Below are 12,316 nucleotides of genomic sequence, written 5' to 3'. Positions count from 1 at the left end.
TCATTTGTTAATACCTCTCTTGCACTTCCTGCTAGTACTACCACTACAGCTATTACTATTCTACTCTTCCTGCTAATACATATTTAACCAACATGATTTGCACTGCTGCCCAATAGTTGGGGATAATTTACACATTGGCTGCAGTTGTAGAGTTTTTATTTTGATTTAGAGTTTGTAGCCTCCAAAAAACTTAGGATTTTGAAGCAAATTGTCTTTTTACTTACTTATTTATTTATTTTTGCTGAGGAAGATTAGCCCTGAGCTAACATCTGTGCCAATCTTCCTCCACTTTATTTGTGGGTAACTGCCACAGCATGGCTGATGAGTGGTGTAAGTCTGCACCCAGGATCCAAATGTGTGAACCTGGGCTGCCAAAGCGGGGCACACTGAACTGAACCAGCATGCCACAGGGTCAGCCTCGAGAGCTAAATTATCTTACGTGAGGTAAGCCCCACTTCTAGTAATAGCCACATGTGTTATATGTTCTGTATTCATCATCTTATTTATTCTTCACAACACATCTCTAAGGTAGGTGGGAAACTTATCCACATTTTATACAGAAGAAGACTAAAGTTTAGAAAGGCTAAGAAAATTACCACTCAGATTTTAAATGTAGGCTGCCTGATTATGCAGTTCATATTTTTAAACATCCTGCTACATCCTTCTTTCTGTTTTTTTTCCCCCAAATTCTTATTCTTGTATTGCATTTTCACCTGTAATATAAGTGACAACTAGTACTGGAATGATTTATTAGATACACTCACTGTTTAAATGCTTGCCAAGTTGCCAGGACCAAAATAGAATATCAATGAAATTTTCTAGATATTAAGATTGCTCTCATCACTGTACACCGAGATCGAAAATCTAGGACCTCATAATTAATCAGACAATTCTCTCAGGAGTTCCTGTGTTTGCTCTATTTGCTCTTGTGTAACAATCCTGTAACATGCTCCAACACATGAGTGCTAGGGTGTCTTTCACCGTCTTAGGAGGATATTCAATCTAAGCAGCAATTTGGCTTGCACTGGACAATATTATACTTCTCCGAACACGTGGATGAAATGTGGTTCTGTGAAAGTTATGTTATCATATAGGCCAGCAGTTTAAAATGTTTGGAATTAAAAATATTTTAAAGTGGGGCTGGCCCCATGGCCGAGTGGTTAAGTTTGCACGCTCCACTGCAGGCAGCCCACTGTTTCGTTGGTTCGAATCCTGGGCGCGGACATGGCAGTGCTCGTTGGGCCACGATGAGGCAGCGTCCCACATGCCACAACTAGAAGGACCCACAACGAAGAACATACAACTGTGTACTGGGGGGCTTTGGGAGAAAAAGGAAATAAAATTCTTTAAAAAAATATTTTAAAGTGGATTATACATACTGTTATCCTGAATTACCTCTATTAAAGACACATGTTTTTGTATGGACAAATATTGTTCAATTTCCAATATGTTCCTGTTGTTGGGGCTGTTGTTGATATTATGTTGGAAGACTCTGTGATATGTTTAAATTAAAACTCTTTCTTGAACCCTCAGGCACAAGGTTCTTGTCACTGCTATGCTATTTAGGAGAGAATTACCAGGGGAGGTTGGGGCCTGGGGAAGTGTGTTCTACTTATCAAGTCAAAGGAATTTTTACAATCTTTTCTTTCATTGGTGGACCTGTGAGTTGAGCTGGATAGAATCAGAGAGATGCTCCAAAGATTATTTTATTGATGACTAAATACATTTTCGTAAGAGTAGAGACCCCAAATTGAAGCTTTTCAAGCAGTCGGTTGGCTGAAACTAAAATGGTATCTAGAATAGTTATCAGTCCCTTAAGCATGCAAAACGTTCTCTAAAACCCAAACCAATTTTGTGCTATGAGAAAGAGATTATTAAGTAGATGAAAAATTGTTGTCGAAAATATGGATTTAAAGACTTCAATACTGAGAACTATGTAATTTCCAAATGATAACTTAATATTGATATGATAGGGAAAAAATAGCCATTAATGATTGAAAGCAAAAGAAGTATATGCATTAAATAAAAACAAATTGAAAGAAGGCACATAATAAAACACTTAGCTCTTCAGCTATTATTCTGTAATATGAAAGTTTTTAAAAAAGCCTTACTAATATATTGGATTTTTTGGTTTGTTTGTTTTACATGTTTCCTGATCCAGATTTATATTTTTGAAAATAATATCTACTATCAACCTGATATAAAGAGCAGTTCACTGCGACTGACATCTTCTGGAAAAGAAGGAATTATTTTTAATGGGATTGCTGACTGGTTATATGAAGGTAAGTTGAATACACTTAGTTTCAAAAGAACACAAAGGATATATTTTATACAAAATCTATTGGAAAAATCTGTTCCTTCCTGAATAATACTTATACCACTATTTATTCTCCTCATTTCCTCTCAAAATTGCCTTCATGCTTTCATATCCTTGCATGTGCTCGTATCTCAACTGGTTGTCATTTACATCTACTTGTATGATTACAAATTTGGTATATGTATTATATATACACATACACACACACACACACATTTTGTTCAGGCTAGACACATTTGATTTTTGGTGACACTTACCTAATGAAAGTGAATGATCACCTTATTTCACTCTGTAATTAGATGCTGAAGCAGTCTGACTATCTGGAAAAGAACAAGCAAAAACCTTTACTGCTCAAAAAGTCCACGAAAGCCACTTGATTTTAGTCATTCCTATTAAGAACATTCTATCACATTGTAAAAGCCATTGCATAGGGAATAAAACAAAACCTACCTAAAGAGTTATTTACAATATTTATTGAATCAACTTTTCATAATAGCTGAGAATACATAAAGGAATCAGGTGATGCAAACCTCTATCCAGTTTGATCAAGTACCGATTGTCAGCCGAGTTATAGGTACGGATTGCCTGGGAAGACTCAAAGCTTGAGTTGAATACCTAGGTTCCAGACTCTGCAACTGATCTTGGCAAAATACGTCAAGATTTGAACTAAGTTAGTCTATTTGATTATAAATTATAAAGCTAAGAATCATCTAGAAGACAAATTTTATTTCTTGAGCAATATTGGAAAATGCAATCTTTCGACCTCAGAGTTGGAATTTTTAATTCTGCAAGAAAAGTAAATCATTTAGCTCATTCATTCATTTCTTCCCTCCTTCAACAGATATTATTGAAGATCTACTGTGTTCTAAGTACTTGTCTAGGTGCTGAGATACATCAGGGAACAAAACACAATCCTGCTTTCAGGACCTTACTTTAAGAGAAAAATTTTGCTAGGAGGAGCTATTTTATTAAGAAGACACCTTGACATTTATATGTATATGTGTGCATGTATATTTATATCTATAATATAATTTTGTGTATATGCCAGCATCAAATAATAAAAGATTTTACAGGCCACAGTCTATTCTGAGGAATAGCGAGAGCTACTGTGGGAATATCAGCAAAAATTATGCTATGACATTTTAGAAAATTGAAATACGCAAATAGATAAGTAGGGTTCTTTGGCTGAAAGTGTCAGAAGATGACTCTGGGTTTCTTATTTCAAAAAGATAAATTATTGTAGGAGCCTGGAGTGGCCCAATTAATTGAAGAGACAGGTGGGAAACAAACTTGACCCTGGGTGGTTCTGGGAATCTAGGTGGCAGGAGCTAACCATCTCTACCTAGAGGAGCTAGGTAAGATGTGCTCTTATCTTCAAAATGTTGTTGGTGCTGTGTGAGACCATGACAGATGGGGAAACCATGTCAATGCACTGTGGTAAGCAGTCAAATCACAGTAAACGAAAGGACAAATGAGTGAGACTTAGCCCATTCTAGAGATCTGCAAACATTTTCCTAAAGGAGAAACCCTCTAAGCTGAGCCTGAAAGATTAAGAAGTGTTACAAAAGAGAAGAAACTAGGAAGGAAAATCCAAGCAAGATTTAAAAGCTTGCAAAAGCATAGAAGGATTAAATAACATGATGTGTGCCTAGGGAACTAAAATCTGCTTAATATTAATGAGACATAAAATTTGAGAAAAAGGAAGGCAGCAAGAACCAAATGACAGTGACTCTAAATATAATCTGAGATTCCAATTATTTTTTCACCTGTAAGTGGGGAAACTAACAGAGCTTTTCAGGTGAGGGAATGTCAAGATTAGATCTTTCATAGAAATAGATCACTTTGGCTACAGTATGAAGCTGAGATAAAGTAACAGAAAGAATCAGTGAGCAGCTTTTAGGCTTTTTCTGTGTTCTATCAAGAGATAATGAGCAATAGGACAGGGTTAAAGCAGTAGGAAGGAGGGAAGATTCTAAAATTGATGAGACAGTAAAATAGATAGATCTTAGTAGTTAAATGGATGGGGTGGATGAGAAGAAGTCAAGTATGACTCTTGGCTTCTGGTTTGGGTCACTAACAAATAGTGGTGGCAGACATTGCAAACAAGCATTCACAAGGAGTAGTGGATTTCAGAGACGTGAAGAACAATTTAGTGGGAACGCTGGAGCGTCACAGTGTGCTGTCATGCCACATTAGGTGACCAAATGTGATCTTTAACATTGATAAACTTTTAAGTCAACTAGCAGTATACTGAATGTAGAATGTGCTGACTTGACCACTGATCAAGATGACTTGGGCCTCTGTTCTCTAGGGAAGGCCTCATATATTTCATGGCATTACATTTTTAAGGAAGTTTTAAGGAGAGAATTTAGAGAACAACATCTGACAAATAAGGTTATTTTCTTAATTAGAGAATAAGAATCTATATATTTGGGCTGAGAGTGAACAGTGTGTTGGGAAATAGGCAGAACAAACAAGTAACAAGAATTTTTGTGATGACACTGTAGGTCTGACACATTCCAAAGGGAGAATGGGAAAATTATAGTTTCTGTGCTCAAACTAAACTAAATCCTTTGGGCTCTCAAGTTCTAGGTATACTAGGAAATTCCACATGTGGTATGTGACTTAATCCTCAAAATGCTAGGATATCAAATCACTTACTGAAGAAACCAAGACTCAAGTAACCTATCCTGGTGACTTGGACATGGCCTCAGGGCTCATGAGTGGTAGAGCTTGCACTTGAATGTGTGCCTTCAAAGCCAGTGCTTAGTCCTAGTCTACTCTACCTATTATGGTGCAGTGCCCTTCATTGTTCCGTAAGGGATGACATACATTATGAACCTAAGCTGTTAGGTTTCTCTGGTCTGTTTCCTCAGCCAAAGACTCTGAATCCTACTGTCCATGGGCTTACTTCAATGCTTGCTTCATTTCTAAGAGAAGGGACCCTACCAAGGGAATCTATGTTAAGGTTTGGCAGAGGGATTTAGACAATTAAGATGTCATTGACTTTCCTTCAACATTTGCCCTGCCAACCCCAACCTACGATTCAAGATTCCCACAGGGACCTTAATCTCCCACTATCACTTTGCTTGTCCAATGTGCCAACAGCTCCCAGATTCCAGGTCTTCTCTTTTCTCATCAATATACACACCAAAACACAGTGACACCTACCAGGAATGCATATAATCTTCAGCACTATCTGTGTAATACTATGGTGTGGAGATTTCCTTTTTATTACTTCACAGAAATCAATTGCAATCTGAATTAGTAGTGTGAGAGACTCAAGAAGTCACATGTAACATTTCCACTTACTTTTTTTATTGAAATTTGACTTCTGTAAATGTCATAGAAAAAAAAGATTAGAGAAGTCACATAAAAGATAATAAAATGTTTTTATGACAAATTTTAAGGGCACGGCTTTATCTTTTTAGGACCAGGGCAATCTGTGAACTTGGCTGTTTCTCCCAACCACAGCCACTAAAGTCGAGTCTTTAAAAGTGTCATTTTAAAACCTCTTTGTCTCTATTTCTAGTATTATGCAATTTCTAAGGAAAGTAAAAGCAAATAAAATATGTTTTAAAGAGTTAATGAAGTTCAAAAGAAAAATAAAACATCATGTTCATAATGAAATGCCATTCTAAGTATAATTCACACAAAGCACATCTAATGTTATTCACATAAATTGGTGTATTTAACACAGTACCTTAACTACATAAAATATTAGATCAAGGTTTTGTTATTAGATCAATGTTTTCTCAAGTTTACAACTTTGAAACTTTCCATAAAATGTTGAATATATTAAATAGAGACAAAAAACGACTGTCACTTTCCGTTATTTGAGCATATAGAATAATGGAACTAATATGCCTAAATTATTTATAAATATATTTTAGAACTACTTCTTCCCTTTTTTTTTTTTTGTTTTGAGGAAGATTAGCCCTGAGCTACCATCTGTCACCAATCTTCCTCTTTTTGCTGAGGAAGTCTGGCCCTGAGCTAACATCCGTGCCCATCTTTGTCTACTTTATATATGGGACATCTACCACAGCATGGCTTGCCAAGCAGTGCCACATCCACACCTGAGATCTGAACCGGCAAACCCCAGACTGCCGAAGCGGAACATGCGCATTTAACCACTGCACCACCGTGCCTGCCCCAGAACTTCTTATTTTTAAGGAATTTTTATTTGAAATTCAATCCAACAGTTATTGAGCACAAATATCTATCAGACATTATCTGAGAGTAATACAATGAGGAATAAGAGTTTCTTTGGTTTGGGTATTTCTAATTTAGTGGAGAAAAAAAGTATAAGCAACTATTATATAAGGAACCATTTCAAGCATGGTAAATAGAAATATGAACACAACTACATGCCAACATACCAAATAGAAGTATAAATAGGATTAATTCTAATGGAATATAGGATGGTTTCGTAAACGAAATAGTCTTTGCATTGAGCTTTAAGAACGACAAGAATAAAGAAGTGAGAGAAAAAATTTACAGGATAAACAATACCCTGTCAACAGATTGGGACTGTTACTTTTTGTTGTTTAATGGCAGCAATGGAAAATACCTTTTTTCACTTTATTTTTTACCTTCCTTGGACACAGGGAGTCACATTCATCCATTCATTGATTCAACAAATATTTATTGAGTACTTACTAAATCCCAGTAAAAGTGGACTATGGCAGTTAAAGAAAAAAATTAGAGATGCAGCCATGGAAGCCCGAGGAAGACAGGAAAATCAACAATGTTGAGTCTCAGGAGGTCAAACAAGCTAAGGATTCCAAAGTTACTGTTGGATTTGCCACTAGAACTTGACACGAGCAAAATCAATCAATTGTTGGTTTCAGAAGCAGGATTGCAGTGAATGGAGGTGTAAATGGGAAGCGAGAAGGTTGTAAATATAGACAATTCTTTCAAGAAAGTTGACAGCGAGATGCAGAAAATAAGGGGAAAAAAATCAACCACAGAACCACAGGGCTGACAGCAGCATCCTCAGTAAATCCTATCTATCTAAATTGATAAACTGGATAAGATGGATACAATCAGCTTACTTTTCAGAATAGCATGTTAATATGAACACAATGGTTGCATATTAGTTTTCTGTAAGTGCTTTGTGTGGAGGATATGTTTTTAAGTGTCTCTGATATAAAACACATGTGTTGAAGACTCCATCTGCTCTACAGTGAGATTTTCTAGATCAGTGTAATAAAAATAATGAAAGGCCAAACCTACATTAAAATGGAATTGAATGCTATTTATAAAAAATAGATTGTAAATAATATAATTAACACAGGAAGCAGGAAGTTTCAATCCTTGAGTAAAAGTCCCTATTATTTGCAATTAAAGAAGCACGTGCCTTATCCAAGAGGACTCTTAAGCAAATACGTATTGAAAATTGTTTTATTTATCTCCTTTCCATTTCAGTTAGCTTTATTTTTGTACCTGAAGGAAGTCACATAATTCTTTTTACATACCACTTTGCTATTTTAACATTTTCGTGAGAAAAACTTTAGGTATAGATCACTCTAAAATAAATGAGAGTAGATGATATCTAGTTTCTATTGAATGGAGCCCTCAAATCTGGGCCATTCTTATTCTTGGGAAGTTCTTGGGTACACATTCTTCAGCACCTAGGACAGAACCCGCTTCTTAGAAACCCTGGAAGTTCATTTCAGCAATACAATCTCTCTGTATGTACCTTCAAATCTCCTAAGACTTATTAGAGTTTATACTCAATTGAGCTTTAGCATTTTTTTCCTCAGTATGTCATGTGGATGATTCATGTTCCCTCATCTTAAGTGTAAGTTACTTGTGTAAAGGGTCAGCATCACAACTGGGAAAAGAAATGGCATATTCAAAATAGTATTAAAAGTTTTTTATATGAAGGGACCACTTATTAAAGACAAGGAATATGTAACAACCTGTGGCTAGTTATGGTTTAACCATTAATGCTTGAAGTGGGAAGGGGAGGAAGCTGTTACTAGAACCTAGAAGGAGGGAATCCTGTAGTTTTCACAGTAACAGAAGCAGTGAGTTTTAGTTGAGGAACCCAGCCAGACCCACAAGATTTCAATGAGTAGGAAATAATAAAATAAATACTGCTGACTATCTCTCTTCTCTTCGTTTATCTGGTTTCATAATGGCCATAGCCAACAAAAACTCAGAGGCCGTGGGTGTATTCTTATAACTCAAATAAAAGTTTGTCTTCCCAAAAGAGCAGACAAAGTCCCATCTGCTACTGTTTTACTGTAGAGTGGAATTAGTATAGTTATATACCTGTCCAAAATTTATAACTACAGCCAACCCTTGTGTTTTTCATATAAGGTTTTGGGGAAAATGACCCCATTAAGAGAAGAAATAAATTTATCATGTGGCCTCAATTGGTAATCATAGCTCCGTTCGTCAACTGCTCATTTCTTTTTCCCTTTACCTTCTGCCAGCTGTTTGACTGCACAGGTTATTTACCTTGTAGATCAACCCCAAACTTAATTCCTGCCAAATCTTATTCCTTTGCTTCTTTTCCTTAATTATATTGCTACAATTTCAGTTTCTCATTGAAATTGAAATTGGAATGTAGAAATATGGAATTGGAAAATGAGATGGAATTGTACAAAGCAGTATTTGTGAATCTGCTGAGTTCCAAATATATTATTCCCTGACATCCTTTGTGTAGTAAAGATACATTTTCTTCCTGGAAGATGAGATTTATCATCAGATCCAGCACAGCAACTATGTTTTCTCAGGGTTTTTTTCCTAGTCACGTTGAGCCCAAAATGGTCATGGGGAAATTTCAGCTTCCAATTCAGAGAAATAGAGTTATGACCATATACCCTGCTGGAGGCAATGCTCCCTTAGGTGTTAGGACTTCTAAACCCACTGAGCTCATTATCATGAGGACAAGAAAGAAAATGTGTCCAGTGAGTTATAGGTGTGATAGTGAAAGAGAAGTTCTATTCCTTTGTTCCTAGATTTGTGCTTCCTACCTATACAGGAAGGACACATGCACGCTATAGGATGACATTCCAACTTCAAGGTTGTTGTCAAACAAACAGTGCTGAAAGTGAGATAGAGCAGGCTATTTCACTCTTCTGTCAAGCCAGCTACCGGGGGAATATGATGAGACCAGTGAATTCCAGAATGCCATGGGTCTGAGCCCATTGCCACCCCCCCCCTTTTTTTTTTTTGCTGCAATGTATTTCCTGCTTGGAGGTGAAATAGTGTGAGTTATCATAGTAATATATAAGTTATTCTGTAAGTCCATGAACAGCATGCTGATAAGTTTGCAAGCAGAAAAGACATATCTATAACTAGAATGTGTGTCTACCTCTGTAATGACAAAATTCTACCCTTTTTTGATGGAAGGGTTCCCATGTAATTCACCTGCCAACAGGTAATCAGCTGGTCCTGCTGGGAAATAATGCCATATGAAGAGTTTAGTGACAACTACTATTATTAGCAGGTAATCGTGGCTGCTAGAAGCAAATTGCCACGTACTCAGTGGTCATGGTATCCATCTAATTATTGAGAGCCTCCTCTGCTATAGATGTGCTCTGGTGGAAACTAAGTAGGACATTAATATCTTCACATTTTTACCCCCTCTGATAAGTCCATGCACTTATCTTTCCTTAAACTTCCTTGTCACTAATCTTCTAATTTTACTCTTCCCATATCGCTGATCAGGTGGCCATTTATTAGTTACTGTGCATGAGTCAGGATAAATCCATGCTTCAAGCCAAGTGTTTTTCCACGAGAAGTGGAGAACTAAGTATCTTGCTCAAAATTCTGCCAACTTGGAAAATTTACGTTTATTGTAGTCTTTTAATGCCGCTCCCAAGTCAGATTGTAGTACAGAGACTATCCAGTTCCAGCATGTTCAAGTATATCATGCAAACCTGTCCATAAACCAGGCCTGCACTTATTCTTCCTCTGCCAACTTGTGTTAAAAAACACATCTTGAAGCATAGATGTGAGATAAAGGAGAGAGGATAAATCAGAGGGTGCAATACTGTGGGCAGTTCACTATGTGTTCTGGCCCCATCCCATATATACCAGTTCTATGTTATAGTGGAATCTTGCTGTATGTGTTTATTTTTATGGTCAATAAATCAGATAACAATCATTTCATGATGGACAGTTTGAGTTGCATAGCCACTTGGTATCCCATAGTCAGGCTAATTGTTTGTACCAGAGCCCAGTAGAGAGCTGCTTTTGAAGCAGAGAATATTTATCATCACAGGCAGAAATGGCCTTTCTCTAAAGCTTGTAATGCTTTTGCTTTGGTTGTCATATGGTGAGTGTCAGAAGCTCCACATAGCATTTGGCCATGGACACTTACATTACCAATGTATCTGCTGGGTCACAAGAAAGAGATGGTAGGGAAGGCTGTACCATGGCTTTGATCTGCTGCATAACCCTCTCCTTCTCAGGGCCTACTCAGAGCTGGCAGCTTTACAGGTTACCTGGGAAATAGAGCAAGGTAGCACATGTGAATGTGGTTTCTGTCATGCTTCAAAATCCAAAGAATCCAGTCTCTCTTTACTTTTATATAAGTATAGTCACAACAAATTTTCTCTCACTTTAGAATAAATACCCCAACGTATCCCAGACTACTAGATTCTAAACTCTTCCTTAGGGATGCAGACTTACATTTTACAGGAATTCATCTTACACTCTGCCTTTATGCAGAGGAAAGCTAGCTCCTTATGTTAAACGTTGCCTCTGTCAGTAAGAAGACTTGTGGGAATCTTGAGGTTCAAAAATCTTCAGCCATAAGATTAGATACACATAGAAATGTTCCACTTGATAATGTGTTATTTATGAGACAGGTCCAGAAAGCATAAGAATACTGCACATATTTACCCAGGCATCCTTATCCTTTGTGTTAGGGTTTCAGTACTTCTCCACCAATATATCTAACTTAGCTTTAAAAACAGGTGGAGTTGAGCCCCTAATTTGTGTTGCAGCTCTGCAACCCTGTCTATGTTCTCTTGGACTCAGCTGTATCTGTCCTGCAACTAGAGAAAAGAGGGACTCCTTCAAAGATGCCGTGGTAGCCTTTTCTATATTTCTTATTTTGTGGCCATGGTTTCAATTTCTGTTTATTCCTGTGTAATCTCTTTGAGTTGTCATAAGAACCATGGACACTTCACTTTACAATCTTTACAGTTGCCATTGTTGTAGCAACTAAGTGCCACAACCACTTGTCCTCCAAACACCTTTTCTCTCTATCTGCATTTCATGCTATGTCATCACCAGTGACAATTGATTTCTCATGATTCCATCCCTTGCTGTGTATTATCTATGCTCCAGTTTCCCCCTTGAAAGGTTTATTATTTCATCAAAGATTGTACAGGAATAGATATAGATATAGATATGGATGTAGGTATAGATATGGATATATTACTAACCTAATCACAAAATTGTATTTTGAAGATCTCTTTTCTGAGTCTACTGCTGGTATTAATCACTGTATCAGTCAGACTCCCAAAACGACAGAGTTGGCACAATCAATAATTTGAAGAGGATTTATTTACAAAGGGACTATCTACGAAAGTAAAGGTATAGGGGAACCCTAAGATACAGAGCTATAATCTAGACTAGTAACAGCAAAGCTGTTACTACCCTGTGATCATGGCGATGAGCCCTTACCAGACAAAAAAGGAGAAAATTGTGTAGAGGAGGCTGCAGTGACAGGGGTAGTGACATTATTTAAAGCACACAGCAAGCTTGAAGTGATATTTTAGGATAGAACCAAGGGAATAAGTACTCTGACTTACTCTCCTTCAAGTCTCTTTCCAAAGTCCCATAATGGTCATGTTTTAGAGGACATAGGAGCCCTTTTGATGTAGTTCATGCCAGTTAATTTTCTGGGCTAGAAAGCAGTTGTAGACAAATGGATAGTGTATCTGGAGTCACATGAGAGATATCTAGTGTGTATATATATATTATTTTTTTTTTTTGCTGAAGAAGATTCACCTTGAGCTAACATCTGTT

The 12,316-nt window shown here is 37.0% G+C and overlaps 1 protein-coding gene across 4 annotated transcripts in view; it reads left to right on the top strand.

Annotated features, from left to right (window-relative positions):
- DPP10 (dipeptidyl peptidase like 10) overlaps nucleotides 1-12,316 on the top strand; it is a 1,232,656-nt gene that overhangs the window by 1,115,944 nt on the left and 104,396 nt on the right. For all 4 annotated transcript variants that reach the window (XM_070581203.1, XM_070581202.1, XM_070581204.1 and 1 more), the window contains one exon: nucleotides 2,162-2,282. In XM_070581203.1, coding sequence (XP_070437304.1) covers nucleotides 2,162-2,282 — 121 coding nt within the window. The remainder of the gene's footprint in view (nucleotides 1-2,161; nucleotides 2,283-12,316) is intronic.

Source organism: Equus przewalskii, chromosome 17 (assembly GCF_037783145.1).
Source record: "Equus przewalskii isolate Varuska chromosome 17, EquPr2, whole genome shotgun sequence".
Lineage (NCBI taxonomy): Eukaryota > Metazoa > Chordata > Mammalia > Perissodactyla > Equidae > Equus > Equus przewalskii.
The sequence above is the reverse complement of the archived record's forward strand: the minus strand, read 5'-3'. Positions and strand labels throughout refer to the sequence as shown.